We start from the raw sequence: 19,373 nt of genomic DNA on the forward strand, positions 1-19,373 counted from the left end.
ACCTGTTAGGAGGTACGAGTTAGTTCAAATGAAAGGCTAAAAAAGGGCAAGGGGTAGGCCCAAAAGAACAATGGTTGGAAGTAGTAAGAAAATATATAGGGATTTATAACCTCACTGAGGGTACGATCCTTAATAGAGCAGAATGACGAACCAAGATTCATGTAGCCTTAGTTGGGAAAATGGCTTTTATGATGATGGGAATGATGTGGTATGGAATGGATCCTTACTTGCAACTCTGTTTTCTTAGAAAAGCCATTGAAATTTGACAATAAAAGAATATTGAGAAATTATTGCTTATATACCTATATTTTAATAAAATCGGAAAAAAAACCCGAACTTTCCAAATCCTTGCCTACACCTTTTTTCCTAATTTTTGGCTTTTTTTTGGATGAAAATACCTTTTACAGTTGTTTTTTTATCGTAATGAACATAACGGTAGTTTAAATACCGTAATAAGTTGAAAGAGTATTACGGTAATTAAAATACCGTAATACCTTAAAGTAGTATTACGGTAATTTAATTACCGTAATAACATTATGGTAATTTAAATACAGTAATACTCATTACGGTAATTAAAATACCGTAATATCTTAAAGTAGTATTACAGTAATTTAAGTATCGTAATATTGCCCAACCCTCAATACAAAGGATTTTCTACTCTCTCGAGTCTACTATCTATTTACTCCCTCGACAAAAATCCATGCTAGCTGTATTTTTCAAATCTCAAAGTTTTAGGATATAGTCTCTACTTAATTGTTATATGGTTCTCAACATTTGAGAATAAAAACACTCTTAATAGGTGTTTTTGAGTGAGGGAGTAGATCTACATTGTGCTTCCATGAGAACATGGATTTTTTGAAAAGAGAGAGGGGTAGCTTTGATATTAGTTTCGGTTTGAAGCTTTTCAACCAATAGGACGGTGGAAGTGACTGAGAAAGTATTACGGTAATAAGAATACTATAAAGACTTCCTACACATTACGGTAGTTAAATTACAGTAGTAGTTCGAATTACGGTAAAAACTTTCCATCCTCCTATTGGTTGAAAAGCTTCAAACCGAAGCTAATATCAAGGCTACCCCTCACTCTTTTAAAAAAATCTATGTTCCCATGGAAGCACGATGAAGCTACTTCCTCGCTCAAAAAATACCTATTTAAGAGTGTTTTTGTTCTAAAGTTTTGAGAACCATATAAAAATTAAGTAGAAATAATATCCTAAAAATTTGAGATTTGAAAAATACAACTAGCATGGATTTTTGTCGAGAGAGTAAATAGATAGTAGACTCGAGAGAGTAGAAAACCCTTTGTATTGAGGGTTGGGCAATATTACGGCAATTAAATTACCGTAATACTACTCTAAGGTATTATGGTATTTTAATTACCATAATGAGTATTACTGTATTTCAATTACCGTAATGTTATTACGGTAATTAAAATTACCGTAATACTACTTTAAGGTATTACGGTATTTTAATTACCGTAATACTACTTTAAGGTATTACGGTATTTTAATTACCGTAATACTCTTTCAACTTATTACGGTATTTAAACTACCGTTATGTTCATTACAATAAAAAAATTACTGTAAAGGGCATTTTCATAAAAAAAAGCCAAAAATTAGGAAAAAGGGTATAAGCGAGGTTTTGGAAAGTTGGGTTTTTTTTTTTTCGATTTTATTAAAATATAGGTATATTAGCAATAATTTCCCAAGAATATTTGATTGATCATATTTATTGCACTCTGTGCATGTTTACATCGAAACTTGAGGTATACATGATGTGGGTAGGGTTATTGTATTTCCATACTTCCAGAGATTGAAACTAAGGCTGCTATAGACATATTGTAGAGAATTTAGTGGTATAGTATGATTTTTAAAAAGAATAATTTTTCAAAGAAGGAATCTTGACTGCTTTGAGGAGTTGATAAGGGTAGATTTATGAAATAGTAAAGAAGTTATCAAACTTATTGTTGTAATAAGAGTTAAATTTCTGCGAGAGAAGAAAGAAAGTATTTTAAGGCCTAGTGAGAGGGCTCTATCTTTTCAAACTTATTATTTTCTTTTTGATTTCATATTTTCTTCCCATTTTCCAGGCATCAATGCATTACCTTCTACAATCTTAATTATATGATAGTAACAGGGCGAGGTTTGTATACGTTGTCCTATAAGGTGCCCCTCTAAATTTTTCTAGAAGATGTAGTTCCTGTATCAGAAACCTTATGATGGCCTGAAAATCTGTGTTCAACCCTAATTACGAAATTTTCAAAATCCGAAAACAGTATAGATCAAGTAGATGTATAAACACATGAAAATCTTAAAAATAGACTTGATAACTTGTTACAAGATGCATTATTTTTAGGACTTGAAATTCTATTTTTTCTTTATATCTATAGATATTGAGGTCGAGATGACCAATTGGAAGGTTTTTCAATTTCAGAAGACTCTTTCTACTGGTTTTTTGAGATGCACCATACTTATATAGTATAAGGTTGCAACCTTATATAGACTTTATCCATATCAACGCCAACAACAACAACAATAATAACTTGGTGATGATGATGATGATGATGGTAACAATAATAATTAATAATAATGATAATAAACATCTTAAGGCAGTTTGATTTTGGCCTTAGGTAGAGTTTTACATAAAGGTCTTGTAGTGACAGTTTTAAATATAAATATTGTGGGCATTGTGAGGTTGTTCAATATACATAATGAGCTTGTTCACTATATACTTTGTTGCAGTGTGGCAGAGATGGGGTTTATTGGCAATGTGGTTGTGAGTTGGAGTTGCAGGAGACTGAAACCTCAGAGGCTTTGGAGTTTCAAAGATTTGGGGCTTCTGGGAAATGGACTTTAGAGTTGTTGAGATTGTGTTTTTTGGAAAAGGACTTTGCGGAGAGTTAAATGTTGCAGGGGGTTGTAGTGGTTTTGGGGGGTGGGGGGTGGGCTCTTTTTTGTTTTTTGCTGCAGGAGAGAGAGAGAGAGAGAGAGTTGAGTAATTGGGAGAAAGACGGGATTTGAAAGAAGAGGAGGCATAGAGAGAGAAAAAATGGTGGTGTGGAGGTGGGGTAGAGAGAGCAAAAGAGAAAGAAATGGGGGAAGCAGTGAGATGGCGAAATGGGGGATGAGGGAGGTTGGATCATGGGCTTTCCCCACACTGTAGTTTTTAAAGAAAGGGGCATTTCAGGGGCATTTTGGTCCCCAAAAATATGAAAATTGACCTTAGGGGGTGAATGAGAAGAGAAATACTGTTGGGGAATATAGTGTAAGAGAATATTCAACAGGGGGTATTTTGTGGAGAAGCTCCTATATTGGGGGGGAACATATGATTTTCCCTTTCTAAACTGCATGACTCATGATAAATGTTAATAGAAAGTGTACCATGTATGATCTTATATGCAGGTCATTGTGAATGGACATGACTCTGTCATTTCTTAATTGCATATTCTTTTATGATAATCATGCACTTTGCTTATAGATAGTTCCCATGGCTACACAAATTAATTGTTATGTCCTTTGCTAGTATTTTAGATCTTGTGTAGCTATGCTTTTTTCCTTCTCTCTTTACTCACTTGGAATGTCAGTTTCAATGATAGCCGCTTAAATGACAGGATAGTTACTTTTGTATCCAAAATTTGCATGGAATTATATTGGTGCAAATTAATTTCTTACGAAGATCTTAAATTGTTAATCTATGACACAACTCTCCCATTGTGTTCCTTCCTTTTGCTGTTGTACTTGTTTGTTGCATTCGGCTATGAAGTATCATTCATTGAAGGGAAACTTGGTTATCTGTTGGGAACCCTTTTCCTGGGGAATACATGACAAAAACTCTTGCAATCCTATTCCTAACTTTTATGGGAAACATGATTCCCTTGCCTTTCAGCCAGGTTTCTCATGTGTTTCTCGCAAACTAGTCTCTCGCAAACTACACACGGTCTCTTATGAGTCTTGCAACAAAGTCCCCTCCCAAACGAGCAACCTGTTTGCTCCCAAACGAGCACCTGTTTTCTTATGAGTCTTGCAACAAAGTCCCCTCTCAAGCATGTGGGCACTTTGTATATTTCCTATTTGTTTTACTACAGCGCTACCACTGTTTCTCTATGCAATTTCAAATTTATTTTTTGGGAATATACCATTTGTGAAACATATCATTTTTCCCATCTTGTTGCTGTTTACATTTCTTAATATTTTAAGTATCCTTATATTGTTCAGAATTTACGTGATAATGTCTAGGATTTGGCAAACACTTAAAAAGTCTAGGATTGCTAATTAAATTTAAATACATTCTTTGGATTTGCAGGTGGCCTTCCATGCAACCTGGAAGGTATTATAAAGTCACCACTAATAAATGGCTACCGCAACAAGTGTGAATTTTCTATTGGCTATTCTCAACATGGTGAACCGACTGTGGGTTTTATGCTTGGAAATTTCAGGTTTGGCTTATGCCTAATATTTTCAAGGAAAAGTATCATTTAAATGGTCAAACCACGTTACAAAATCATTAAGGTGGTCAAATCGTCCTATTTACAATATAACGGTTAGTTTTTAAGTCTTATTTCGCTCGGGCATCTTCTCAAAAGAATGTTAAAATATGAGTATATGACCAAACTGCCCATGTTCAGGATTGGGAACCTTGAATGAGCTGGTGCATTTCGGTATTTAGCCAACTTAAATGGCCAGCAATGCCCTTGGTTGTTCAAGTTTAGCAGCACAAATTTGCGAGCTGCACAGAATTGTCAAGTTATCATGGTAACCTAGTTTTTCAGGGTTAACGACATAGAGCTCACTTTTTTCAATTGTAAAACCATGTTATGTGTTGTTGACCCTGAACAAAGCCATGTATTATCATCATTTGGCCCAGGCCACTTTAGTGGGAATTACCAAAATGGCCTACTTGTTCAGGGTTCCCAATCCCAAACAAGGGTAATTTGGTCAGTTTTAATATTTTTTAAGGAGGTACCTTAGTGGAATGAAACTTAAAAATAGCCATCCTTAATGTTGTAAAGTAGTTTGAGTATTTACTTTTATATTTCCCCTGTTTTTAAATTTGCAAATTGCAAATGTGTGCAATCCATCGATGCTTTCTGTATTGGAATTTTCAGGGAAGGTATGACAGCGGTTGAGGACCCGGGTGATTGCCCCAACATTTCTAGCATTGCTTGCAGATATGCTTCAATCTTTCAGAGTTTCATAAGAACATCAGTTTTACCGGTATGGAACAGAATTCAGAATACTGGATTTTGGCGTCAACTCACTGTGAGTTATTTTCGGTTCTATGTTCTCAATGCACTATTTATTGTGCCATCATAATAATTTATTCTTGCAATGAGCATTTCTGGTATTGCATGTATATGGTCGTAAAATCAATGCTATCAGATTTGCCTCTCTTCAGCTGAAGAGGCCAGAGGCTTCTCCAAACAGAAATGAAGGGCTTTCAAACAGAAGCAGGGTTTGTTTCAGCCTGCTTTGGTGTGTGTTGGATATATTCTTCGATTTCTTTGGCAAAAAATCGGGTTTTTTTTAACAGATTTTCATTGTTTTATGTACTATTATTATAAATATTAGAAAACTTTACCCAAATCCCCCAAAGCATCTAAGTATTTCCCTTCCCTGGCCAAACTGAGGCAGGCCTTGAAGCAAATCTGATAACAATGCTTGAAACTATCAAATGAACTTGTACACTTGAACTTCCAATATGGTAGAAATTATGTTACTTTGAACTTGAATACACTGAAATCCACCGCTGTACTGCGAGAATTTTGTTTTTTTTGTATCTTCCTTTGTTTTTTTTCTATGTTGCAGAGTCTGTATCAGTATAGTTGACTTTGTTGCACAGATACTAGAAATGGATTCTTTTATGTATGTGATACTTCAAATTAAAAAAATATATGGGTAAATAGTAGTTGCATTCTTGGGTAGCCATATCTGGGCATCATAGGTAGTCGCCACTCATAAGAATTTGTGGAATTGTAATATAATCGCCCTTTTTGAAAGCTAATTGGCTCTTACCAGATGACTAATTGTATTTATTAATGTCATATTACTTTCAAAGTAATATTGATCATTAACAGATTTTTACACTTACAATAATATAATATAGCAGATATAAACTGTAACTACTTTTGTAATTATAGGTTCGAGAGGGGAGGGCTCCAAGTCAGCCTACTGAGCTTGAAAGGGCAACAACTTCTATTGCAGAGGTTATGCTTATTGTTCAGGTTTGTTGTTGGCCTGCTCTTGAAATGATTTTGCCTTTGGTTTTGTTGTTTCTATTTAAAGTAAGTGTTAGAGATTCATTTTCTTGTGTACTTTTTTGCCTTCTTTTCATGGCCTTGTGATGAGGTCTTCTATCTCTAGGTTTGCCCGCTTGGTGTTGATGAAGAATTAAAGTCAAGTGAATTCCAAAGAATGGCCCAATCTCTTGCTGAGGGAGCATATGCATGCTCACCTCCATTACCTTTCACTTCACTTGTAGTGCAGGTTATTTCTGCTTTGTCTCATGTTGTTTGGTTATTGTTCAGTTAATGTTTGATTTGTCTTAATCCAAGCATTGCCAAATTGTTTTTTTTCTTAGATTTTTCTCTTCTTTGTTTCTTGTTCTGGATAAGCTTAGGTCTCAAAACATGGTAAAGGAAAAGATGATCTATATTTATTCTTATGTATAATTGTATCTCATGTCAATATCATAAATGGAAAGACATCTTTTACAGTTTTCCATTGTACCATGGGATTTTGTCAGAGCCATATTGGAAGTTGGTGGTTTACTTTGGCCCCCATTTATGGAATATATTTCCCATCATCATGATTTAATCCTCTAGCTGACCCCAAATAGTTGGGATAAAGCTCGGATAAAGATGATGATTTAATCCTCTAATTTATACATGTGGGTTTCAAGCTGTTCATTGTTTACCTTTGAATGACCTCTCAAATAATGCAGAGATGAGTTGATCCCATAGGTTTGTCAAAAAAAAAAGAAAAAGAAAAAAAGGTTGGTTCCATATGCATAAAAAAAATTCGATGGCCTAGGTTTTTGATTCTCCACTTGAACTCCTGACTGCATGGTTCTTTGGCCAATTGATTGTAACTGCAGGAGCACAAGGGCATATCAAATGCAGCACCAGTTGATTCTCCATTGCTTCCTTTACGTATACTGCAGCAGGAAGGCACCTCTGAGCACAATGATAATCTTAGTGCAACTGAACCACGAATTCGTGATTATATAAGCAACCTTCGTTTCTCCATCTCTCCCACTGCATTTTTTCAGGTTAGAATATCTACTTTTTTATTTCACCAACTTAGTGGTGGCCACGTCAGTAATCTGTGACTAATAAAACCTCAGGTTAACACTCTTGCCGCAGAGAAGCTATACAATCTTGCTGGAGAGTGGGCCGGACTTGGCCCAGATACCTTGCTTTTTGATATTTGTTGTGGGACTGGGACGATCGGTCTAACTTTAGCACAGCATGTTGGTATGGTAATGTCCTAATAGAACAGAGACATTTTTCTGTATTTGATCTTATGCTCCAGTTTAGATTATACCATATTATGAAATTGCTCATCATGCAAACAGTTAAAAGCTCACCATTCCGGTTAGTGTTCAAAAATAATTCCTGTCAAATCTTAGTGATTTTAATGAATTTCTGAATCTTAACTTCCATATCTCTAACAGGTTGTTGGCGTTGAAATGAATGCATCAGCAGTTTGTGATGCTTTGAGAAATGCAGAGACCAATGGCATAAAGAACTGCAGGTTTGTATGTGCTAAGGTGAGATCTCGAATGGAATTCGGTTTATCTTCTCTTTGTTTTGGCTGGGAAAATAAAGGGGGGAAGAGGGACCCTGGTTGGTTGATTTTCCTATGCTTGTGAACTGCCCCAAGATTGCCTAAAGTAAGATAAATGTGAAGGATATTGTTTAGTATCTGGAAAAAGAACTTATTCAGGTATTGGATAAGTAAAGCAGGAAGCAAATCTAGGCTATTGTTCTTAAAGAGACCATTTTTCCGGTTGCTTCTGGATCCCCTATATCAAGTAGCTTTTAAATTGTAAGCTTTTGAACCGTAACAGTAGGAGCCGCAACACCTACATGTTATGCTTCAAGCAATCTAGACATCTCTCTCACTCATGTTTCCCCAGTAACAATCCTATCTTCCTATAACTGCAAGTTAATGTGGGGATTTGGCAGGCAGAGGATGTTATGAGTGCCCTTTTGAAGGAGTACCTGGATTTCTCACAACAAGAAGATGATTCCCTACTCCAGCTTGCAACCAATGGTTCAGAGAAAATCAATGACGAAAATAGTCTCTCTAATGAAATCGGCACTCCTGAATCTGCATACAACAGTTTGGAGAAAACCAGTGACAAAGATAATGTCACCAATGGTATGAACACTGGTTCTGCCTCCTTAACTAGTCATATTGACCATGTTGAGATGCGGTTAAACACTTCAGATACCTTTGGCAGTAATGTAGATAGCAGCAAAGTAGTTAACATTGATGGTTCAGTTAACGTAGGGTTGAACGATTTAAACCCCGAGAATTCCATAATAGAGGACAAGAATAAACAGAATGTGAAGCTCCAATTCAAAAATGTTGTTGCCATTGTTGATCCTCCACGTGTTGGTCTCCATCCTGTTGTAAGTACACGCATCCTCGTCTCTATGAAGCAAATGATTCAACACACAAAGATGTCAATACTGTGAATACGTAGTGTATTTTTTTCTTCGTTTCATCTTGGCATTTTCATATTTTATATTATCTCTTTCAATATTATTTTTCAATTTTTTTGGGATTTCGATGTTCTTTTCATTCTACTCGTTCTTTTTTTTTTTTCAATCACCTTTTTCTTTTAAAACCTTTTTCATGTTCTTCTTTGTTCTATTATATTATCAAATAAGTCTTATCATGCCATTATGTTTTGTGTGGAATATCTTCATTTGGTCTGTCCTATAATTTGGGTTTTGACTTAGCAGTCCATTTTGGAAGTTGGGAGAGCAAGTTGAAACATCCTCTCTTCCCATATCTCCAATTTCTTGCTTGCCATTCCTTCTTTCTTACTGTGGCTTTATTATAGTCTATTAATTGTTTTGTTATGTCCTACTATTTGTTAGGACATCAGGGTTAGTTGGGTTATTTTTTGTCTGTATTCTACATCCTTATGGCAACTTGCATTTCGGTGGTTTGTACTATTTCTTTTTTCACTTGTTCCATGTATTTTTATGTTTGAAGCACAGGTGATCAAAGCAATAAGGACTCATCCAGGTCTACGACGTCTTGTGTGAGTTTGCTTTCAATCTTCTCTTTTTTAATGTTTTGAAATTATGCTATAATCCAGTGCTCATTCTTAATTTTTGGAAATTATGCTATTATCCAATGGCCTATGGGAAACCAATGCAATGGGGCCGTCGCCATTCAATGAAATGGATGAGTGATGTATAATCGGGTAAATCATTGGGGCTATGTCCTGTTTTGGTGAGTCCCACTCTCTCTCCTTTATTCCATTTCATTGGCTGAATGGATTGTCGTTTTCCTTCTGAGACTGCAATAAAGTGATAATGTACTTACCCTACTTTCTTTATGTTATAACAACTTTTTGCCGAAGTTGACAATCAGGAAAAATATAATAAAGAGAAACTGTTTGTACACAACTCGCTTTGTTGAGACATCATGTCTATGCTATTTGTCCATTTCTTTCTTTACTGCAAGACTGAAATTTTCTTGAGGTTGAACTTCTTGCTTAGCTGTTGGCTTTAGGGCAGTGGTATTAAAATGCAAGGTTCAGATATCCACCTTTTGTTGGGGTAAGTTAGCTGAAGTCTGAAATTTGGATGTTTCGATGTGCCCCCTACACTCCAAGTTACCGAGTCTATAAGTCTATCCCCACACCCTTTACCTTCCCCGTTTACCCACCTGTTCACTTGAGAGAGAGAGAGAGAGAGAGAGAGAGAGAGAGAGATGTTACCTACCCAAGAGATTTGAGTAAAAGGGTTTATCTACTTTGTGTTTAGATGCAATTGATTACGGGATCTTGGATGAAACCATTTTAACGCAAGCATGGAGCAAGCTCTTTTACACTCATGTCTTGATGAAGAGTTCCACAATAAATTGTTGTGTTAAGTTTTCGAAGATTGCATCTAATTTCCTCATATAAAAGTCAGTTCTCCCCTCATCTTTCTGCTATATCTTCATGTTACTAACCATGAAAAATTGGATGCTGATTGGTGAGTTTTCACCTCAGCTTTCTAAATAAATAATGATCACACCTCTAATCCATCCATTTGATGTCGCTTGAAAGTTGCTTATACATGTGATTTCTTAAGGTTCTCCAATTCTCTCTTGCAGTTACATATCATGTAATCTTGAAAGTTGCTTATCCATGTGATTTCTTAAGGTTCTCCAATTCTCTCTTGCAGTTACATATCATGTAATCCCGAAAGCTTAGTAGCTAATGCTATTGAGCTTTGTACACCATCCACTGACAAGCTAGACAAAGGGAGAAGCAATAGAGGCCATTGGAGGAGCATGAGCAGTGCAGGCTTGGCTCGTCAGAGGGCCAAATCCATGCCCAACTCCGAACCTTTTCGACCTGTCAAAGCCATGGCTGTAGACCTCTTCCCTCACACCCCACATTGTGAGATGGTGATGCTTCTTGAGAGGTAACCATCTCTCTAAAATTTGGTAGGATCGTTTAAGTACCAAAATGCGTTTATGGTTCATTATATTGTTCATTTTTCCCGTGCAGTGGTGAATTTATTTTACAATCTAATGTGAAAGCACCTCTCTCTCTCTCTCTCTCTCGATTGCAGTGATTAATCTTTTGCTATTTCCAGTCTTTGTATGATTCATATTGGGAAATGCATAATTTCGATTTTCCCAAGCCAAAGAGCCTCATAATTAAAACTGTCGATCAAATGAAACTAAACATATATTTGGATACTATATTGATTTAAACATGGACAAAGTATGCTATGATCTGACAGATGGTGAAACTCTCAGTTCGTTGGATTCCTGGGGTCATCTTTGACCAATGAAATGGATGGTGATGGAGAGTGTGGGATCCATTAGAACGGGTCCTGCGATCACAGTTCGTCACTTCATTGGATGGTGATGACTGTAATAGACTATGGTTTCCATAGTCTATTTGATTATAGTATACTTTCCATTGAAACTCACCTATAATTAATTGTATGCATATTGGGGCCATATTTAGGGAAATGCTTCAATGAGATACAACCCCGATCTGCATCATCAGTGGCCACAAACTGCATGGTTGGTTGAGATGATGCCTAACTCCATCAAAAATCTTCCATTGCTCTTCAACTGCAGTAGTTATGGATCACTTCAACCTGCCTTGGTAGGCCTTGGATGGTGGAGTTCGGTATCCTTTGGTGTAGGACCAGGTCTCATTGGATCTTTCTCCCTTTATTGTTTAATCATGATAATATTTAAAGTGTTATTCATGCAAATGAAACAGAATTGACCAAGCTTAAAACAATGTTTTAAAATGCGGGATGCGGCCCTGATGCGGTGGGGGGCCGATGCGGCAATGCAGCTTGATGCGGCCCAGATGCGGGTGCATTGCGATGATGCGGTCAATGAATGTAAAAAAATTCTAAAAATTCTAAAAAATCTAAAAAAATAATTTAATGCATAGAAAAAAATATGAAGGTGATATATGTGATAGTAGGTATTTTAGTTTAATGATTAACTTCAAAACTATTAGCTGTCGGAGATTCTATATCCAGTTATCCACTATCCCCTGATAGAAACTAGAAACTTGAAACCAGCTTCATAAAACATTCAACAATCAACAACTATAAGCACAAATTTGCACCATAAGTACAATCATAAGCACAACCATAAGTACAACCATAAGAACAAAATAGTGATATTACAAAATACAAATCAAAAGTCAAGCTAAAGAAGAGTTAATAGTTAATAACTTAATACAATCATCCATTTTGAGAGTCAATTTGAACTTTATTTTTTCAAATATCAATCAGAGAAGTCATCTTGAGAGTTATCATGCGCATCATCAATATTATCCTCGACGGCCTTCATGTATTCTTCTTTATCGGTCTCTTTTGAGTCAGCTTCCTCCTCGACCTCTAAAGCTAATATGCGAGTGCGATTAGACCCAGTAGCTCCTCTACTCCTTTGTGCTTTAGTGTTAGGTCGATCTTTTTCATTAACCCCTGTTGCTAGCTCGACATCAAGCCATGTAAGATCCTCACCCTCAAATACACGTTTTTGTCTTGGATCCACAGTCCACTCACTTATGGAATCACCATTAGCTTCATATAATTGAATATGGTCGAGCTTCGTGCGATTTTCATACCTCTCCCTAAGCCGCTCGTTATATCATACATAAACCAAATCATTCAACTTTTTATGCTCTAATCTATTTCTTTTTTTTGTATGGAGTTGTGGTAGAAATTTGAAATCTGGTAAATTAGATTTTAGATTAGAAAATTGAAATTCAAGAAATAAGGATTAAGGAATAAGGAGTAAAGGACTTACATGTTCAAATGCACTCCAATTGCGCTCACAACCAGATGAGCTATATGTGAGATTCAATACTCGAATAGCGAGACGTTGTAGATTTGGTATCTTGCTTCCATATAATGCCCACCATGCAGCTGTATAATATTTATAATTTAGAATATAATTAAAAATTAAGGGTATAAAATAAACAATGGAACTATACATAAAATAAGAGATAAGTAAGATTAGTTTTGGGCTTTTGGCCTTTACTTGGATCTGTAGTAAGGTTATTTTTAGGCTTTTGGCTTTTACTTGGATCTGTAGTGTCCCTATTTCGAGTGGCAATATCTCTCTCAAAATTTCCCAAGGCTAAGTCGAACTTAATCAATTCATGGCTTTGGATCTCATCCTGGATATCTTTGTCCGGCACTCAATGGATGGGTGCTTGTAGTGAAGAGATGGGTTTAGAAAATAAGCAGCTGAATGGAGGTGCCTGTGAAGTTGGGTATCTCATCTCTTATCAATAATTTCAAACATAGCTTTATGCATATTTTCATCATCCTTTAAAACATCTTGTATTTCAGTTCTTGCCCTAGTCATTGCCTCATTTATATAGCCCATGGCGGGCTTCGCATCACCATCAACCATTTGCAGCACTCTCACTAAAGGGCGAGCCACCTCCAATGCAATAATTATTTGACTCCAAAAAGATGTATTCAAAATAATTTTTTCAACCTTTCTCCCATCCTTATATTTTGATTGTTTGCTTTGACTCAATTGCTCTAAAGCAAACATGGTCCTCAATGCACTTTTTTGCTTGGTTAGGCTTTGAAAAGTGAGAAATGACATGGCAAATCTAGTGATACTCGGTCTCACCAATTCTCTCTTCTTTATAAAAGACATCATCATGCTTAGGACTATGGTGTGATTGTAAATAAATCTAACAACAAACATAGCTCTTTAAATCACCCCACTAAATAAAGATGTTGTACCCATTTCCTTAAGCATAAGATTAACACAGTGAGCTGCACAAGGTGTCCAAAACATATGCTTCTTTTTCAAAGTCAAGAAATGCCCAGTTGCAGCATAGTTGGCGCCATTGTCATTGATAATTTGTACCACATTTTGCTCCCCAACAAAATCGACAATCTCATCCATCAAGCCAGATAAGTATATACCATCATGTGACTTGTCTGATGCATCAATAGACTTAACAAAAAAAGTACCTGTTGGGCAGTTAACCAACAAATTAATGAATGCCCTTGATTTCCTATCGGACCAACCATCACACATAATAGTGGCCCCATATTTCTTCCACCCTTCTCTTTGAAAAATCAAAATCTTATTCACATCAAATACATCATCCTTCAACAAGGGCTCTCTAACCTTATGTAGTGAAGGAGGAATAAGTCATGCGTCATATTGCCCAATTGCCTGGACCATACATGCAAAACTATCCAGAGTTATAGTATTAAAAGGAATGTCGGCCATGTAAATCCACTTTGCAATTCACTTACATACCGATTTCATTTGTTCTTTCTTATATTTATTGTCAATTGTGGTTTGTTTTGTTTTTTTCTCTCTCCTGAACCACAATTTCAGGGCTAAGGGTGAAAAAAGAATCCATTGGCCCCTTAAAGAGATGTGTTCTTCTTTCAACACTACCACCAATATTTATAACCCTCTTTTTTGAGGTTGGAGTTTGAGTACCATTTTTCCTCATAGCAACTTCAGACATATCATCATCATCATCATCTGCAGCATCATCAACATCATTAAATAATTGCATATCATCAAGTAATTCATTTCTTTTTTTTCTCTTTATCTTTTTTCAATCTATCAAAATATTCTCTAATCTCTTTTTTTATATCATCTGTAGCTTGTGGGCATGTTCTTACATTCTCATAAATTTCGGCTAAATGCTCTTTTTGTCAAAAAATACCACCCATATAAGTATTTCCACAGAGCAAGCATATCACACAATTTCTATCTTTCGGATTTTTTAGTTTAGCATATTTTCAAGCTGGATCCTTATTACTAGAAGATTAGGAATAAGACATTGCCCCAAAAATAAGTATAACAATATTATTGTACAAGAAGGAATAAAAAGTTACCGACTCTGTGAAGTAGTGTTCGATTTCTTCACGGTCTCTGAATTCCCTAATTTCTTATCACAAATTTACCTTAACATCCCCAAATCAACAATAAAAGGCATCAAATGAACATCCAAGTATCAAACAACCGTCACATCAAAGATTTGGATGAAAAAAAACATTTCACCAAATTTTTTTTTTTTTCGATTTGATGCAAAAAAAGCTATATAAGTGGCTGGAAATCTTCGATTAGGGGGTATAGTAACCCCCCAAACAATTTCCCTAAACATTGGAACAAAAAAAAGATCATTTTGCCCCTCCATGAGGGGCAAAATCGAAAACAAATTTCGTGGAAACAGATGTGAACGAGATGCGGCTTGATGCGGTGCATATGTGGTCGCATCTGTCAAAAGCGCATATGCTCCTGAACGGGATGCGGATGCGAGCGCATCCCGCATGATGCGGACGCATCTGTCAAAAGCGCATATGCGCCTGAACGGGATGTGGATGCAAGCGCATCTCGCATATGCGGTGATGCGGCCGCATTTTAAAACACTGGCTTAAAATATGAAGTTTGGGAATAGATTGGTTTGAGTTGACCTAGAGAATTATAATTTATATAAGGTTGCAACCTTAAAATGTTGAATTACAGATGCACCTCAAATATCCATCGTAGAATGTTGTTAAAATGTTGAAAAACTCTCTAATTAATCATCTCGACATCGGTATGAATATTAAAAAAAAAAAAAAAAAGATTCTACTGTCCCAGAAATAGTGCATTTTGCAACACATTATGTCGAGATGTATGAATATTAAAATAAAAAAAAATAAAAGATTCTAGAGTCCCATAAACAATGCATTTTGCAACACATTATCTAGACCGTCCATTTTGAAGATTTTTATATATTTATAGATCTACTTGATTTTTACCATTTTTGGATTTTTAAATTTTATAACTAGATATGAAATAGATTTTTAGATAATTTTAAAAATGTTTTACACCAAAAATACATGTTAGAATAAAATTTGGAGGTGTGCCTTAATTGGATTGTTTGAGGTTGCAACGTTATAGAAACCAAACCCATATATATATATATATATATATATATATATATATATATATATATATATATATATAAAGGACTTGGTTTCTTTGTGACCAAGCTCGCATATGTAGAAGTGCGGGCCTATTAAGAAATCTTATTTTGAGATGGATTTTTGGACTTAATTTTTGAGAACACGTCATCTCTAACATGGAGATCATGAAGATGAAAAAAGAAATAAATTTGAAAAACTAAAAGTAATAATTCTAGGTAAAAAACATTTGGACCTTTAGTTTCCATTGTTTTTAGATATTGTTTTTAGATGGAAAGCCTACTTGCGTCCATCTTACTTTATACTTATGTAGAAATGCGGTCTAGCCCGCATGAAACAATTTTCTATATATTAAAGTAGCTGCTTGGTGTTGATCTAGGCTTTTCATAGATTAATAATGTGGGATAATTTAGAATAGCATAAATTAATTTATTTTGTCCATTACCATTGACCTTTTTTTTATCTAAATAAGTGCACCCACTTTTCTTTATGGGGGATTCATCATTCCACTATGGGATATTGTGAGTTTTATATTGGTAGGGACATATACAACCACATACACAAATAATTAGATTCTCCTTGTTTGTAGAATTCCATCTATTCTAGCTTTTTTGTGACTTATCCTCTCTCTCTCTCTCTCTCTCTCTCTCTATATATATATATATATATATATATATATATATATATATATATATTCCAATGATGGTTATACTCTAGATGATTACTAATTGACATGAGTAAGACCTGAAATTGCCAAAAGAGAAAAAGAAAAGAAAGCTATATATATTCCAATGATGGTTACACTCTAGATGATTACTAATTGACATGAGTAAGACCTGAAATTGCCAAAAGAGAAAAAGAAAAGAAAGCCAAAAGATTATATGCTTCTGTGGGACCATACCATTTGTTTATTCCCTTGGATAAAAGTAAAAACACTATCTGGGAGTTTTTTAGGACTTGAGGATTTAACCTTCTAAACTTAAGAGACCTATCTAAAAAACTAAAGTAGATTGATACCCATGCTATATCTGCTCCAAATAAATAAAAGAGAGAGTGTCAATGGATTGAGGATGTACTGTTCTAATTTTTGAATTATCAGATCAAACTTAAATACATTATTTGGTTTTCAGAAATGCGATTTTGGTGATTCTTAGGTGGATTGCAAAAGTTTTGAATCAAAAGAACATTCCAAAGTAGGCTTTACGCGTATGTAAATGTACATTTTGCTCTTGCAGTACATTTTGCTCTTGCAGGGCTACACTATATGCATTGTCCATGTTCAATTTTTTATTCTATGATGGTTAAAAATCTAGAAAGTTCACATAAGTTTCGAGTTAGGATTATTGGTTAGGCTAAAGATTTGAAACTCAAAAGTAAACATAACCTTTGTCTGAGTCATCCTTGACTCAATACCCTCATGCTAATGCATCTAATTGCATAAATTTGAATCTTATTTTAAAAATCAAACCCTTGTATATAAGTAACCCAAATGGGCCCTAAATATATTTGAGTGAGATCTTGACAACTTTTGGATCTTTGGAGCCATAAAATCTTCATAGAAAGACTGGCTCTTGATGTTGGGGGGTGTGGGGGGTCAGCTCAGTTTCTTGGCCATTTGGGCTTCTCACTACTCTTAGCAGTTATTGGTTCCTTTTAGAAGTCATTGGATCGGTTCATATTCAATATGAGCCATGGATTTACCCTGGCCGGAGGGCTAACCTTATATTCTCCATATAACTATGATATATGGAAAAGTTTATATAAGGTTGCAGCCTTAAAATATAGATTATATGGAAAAGTTTATATAAGGTTGTAGCCTTAAAATGTAGAACTATGGATGCACCTAAAAAATCCATCGAAAAAGGTTGTTTGAATATTGAAAAACGCTCTAATTGATCATCTTGATGTTGAGATGAATGACTATGAAAAAAGAAAGGATTTTGAGTCTAAAAAATGATGCGTTTTACAACACATTAACTAGACCGTCCATTTTCAAGATTTTCATATGTTTATAGATCTACTTTATTTTAATCAGTTTTGGAGTTTAAAATTTTATAATTAGATATGAAAATAGATTTTGAGGTGATCTTAAGGATATTTTTATATCAAAATTACATGAAATGATAAAATTTGGAGGTGTGCCTTAAATGGACTGTTTAAGGTTGCAACCTTATGGAAACCACACCCATATATATATAGGGCAAAATGATTTTATGCAATCCTTGTACGGTAATATGATACAACAACAATAAAACACCATCTGATGGCCATTTGTTTGATCCAAATTTTGAAATATACATTCTTTTCATTCTAATGAGCAATCACAAAAAAGGAAAATTTAAAAACACATTCTAGAAGTATTTTTTTAGCACAATTAACGTAGGCCGTTCATTTTGGTGAGATGCTTAGATCTAGGCCTTAGAACGATTTTTTCATTTCCAACTTAGAAAGTATTTTTTTAGGCCAATTAACATAGGCCGTTCATTTTGGTGGGATGTTTAGATCTAGGATTTTTTCATTTCCAATTTTTTTTGGATGGCTTTATCATCATTAGATGAACAATGTTAAAAAAGAAAAAAATGATTTTTAGTTTATAAAGGCTAAAATCTTGAAATTCACAAAATGAATTGTCTAGATTCATTTTTGGAGGGGACTCATTTTGACTATATTTGGGGTTCAAATTGAACTTTTTTTTTTGGGGGGGGCGGGGGTAGGTTGTTTATTGAGATGAAGAGAGTGTGTACGCAAAATTTGGGGTCATACAAATACCACAAACATGGTTTTCAAGAAGTGTCGTTGCATTATACTATGATGCAACCATTGCATTGGATCATTGCTTTATATATATATATATATATATATATATATATATATATATATATATATATATATATATATATATATATATTGTCTAGAGTTAACTACCCTCAAAATACAAAAGGTTAAAGTTAGAAGTGGTAGCGAGAGGTGTATTTATAAAAAAAATCATTATTTTTTATTTAAAAAATTATTTTAATAGGTAATTTAATCATTGAGCAATAGTAAATTTGAAATTTTTGCAAAAGTATAATGACATTTTAGAAGTTAGTATTTTGGATATTTATTTGTAAATTGCCATTATCTTTTAATAAAAATTTCAACTTTACCTTTAATAGAAATGACAAAAGTACATTTTATCTTGTAGTAATATTTACAAAATTGTCTTTTACTTAATGATGAATATATCACAAAAAATAATTTTTTTAAAAAAAATAGACTACAAAATTAATAAATCCACCACTCACAACTCTCTCTATCTTTAACTTTTGTAATTTGAAGGGTTCGTGAAGTTTAAATTATCCCTATATATTTGTTTGGAAAGAGATAAAAATGAACTATCTCGGGACATCGAAATGAGCTATCTCTAGGGAAATAGTATGGCTGTTCTTTGAGAGAGAGAGCCATCCTAAGAATATCTTTAAGGGATTAGTAGTAAGATGAGAGAGAAAGCCCTCCTAAGAATATTTTTAAGGGATTACTAGTAAGATGACCGGTGCTTAACCATAAGGAGAGAATCACATTCTTCATACAAAGTATTAGCAAAATACAAAAAAAAAAAAAATGTAATAGAGATGGAATCCTACCATGTGAACTTATCTATTTGGATGAAGGACCTATGCATTGAAAGGGACTAATAATAAAAACAAACAAGAAAGGGACTAAT

General features: G+C 34.7%; 1 protein-coding gene across 23 annotated transcripts in view; it reads left to right on the forward strand.

Moving 5' to 3' along the window:
• The window catches only part of LOC18444264 (zinc finger (CCCH-type) family protein), a 29,698-nt gene that overhangs the window by 4,471 nt on the left and 5,854 nt on the right, over window positions 1–19,373 (forward strand). For 3 of the 23 annotated variants that reach the window (XM_088871955.1, XM_088871956.1, XM_088871957.1), the window contains exons 5-14: window positions 4,303–4,435; window positions 5,105–5,258; window positions 6,137–6,220; window positions 6,360–6,482; window positions 7,093–7,266; window positions 7,342–7,476; window positions 7,672–7,767; window positions 8,186–8,635; window positions 9,233–9,276; window positions 10,412–10,654. In XM_088871955.1, coding sequence (XP_088728081.1) covers window positions 4,303–4,435; window positions 5,105–5,258; window positions 6,137–6,220; window positions 6,360–6,482; window positions 7,093–7,266; window positions 7,342–7,476; window positions 7,672–7,767; window positions 8,186–8,635; window positions 9,233–9,276; window positions 10,412–10,654 — 1,636 coding nt within the window. Of the gene's footprint in view, window positions 1–4,302; window positions 4,540–4,624; window positions 4,752–5,104; window positions 5,259–6,136; window positions 6,221–6,359; window positions 6,483–7,092; window positions 7,267–7,341; window positions 7,477–7,671; window positions 7,768–8,185; window positions 8,636–9,227; window positions 10,152–10,340; window positions 10,791–14,084; window positions 14,681–19,373 lie in introns of those variants that run through there. The other 20 variants (XM_088871965.1, XM_088871960.1, XM_088871961.1 and 17 more) reach the window with 20 other exon arrangements.

Source organism: Amborella trichopoda, chromosome 7 (assembly GCF_054954075.1).
Source record: "Amborella trichopoda isolate Santa Cruz 75 chromosome 7, AtrichopodaSantaCruz75HAP2 v2.0, whole genome shotgun sequence".
Classification (NCBI taxonomy): Eukaryota; Viridiplantae; Streptophyta; class Magnoliopsida; order Amborellales; family Amborellaceae; genus Amborella; species Amborella trichopoda.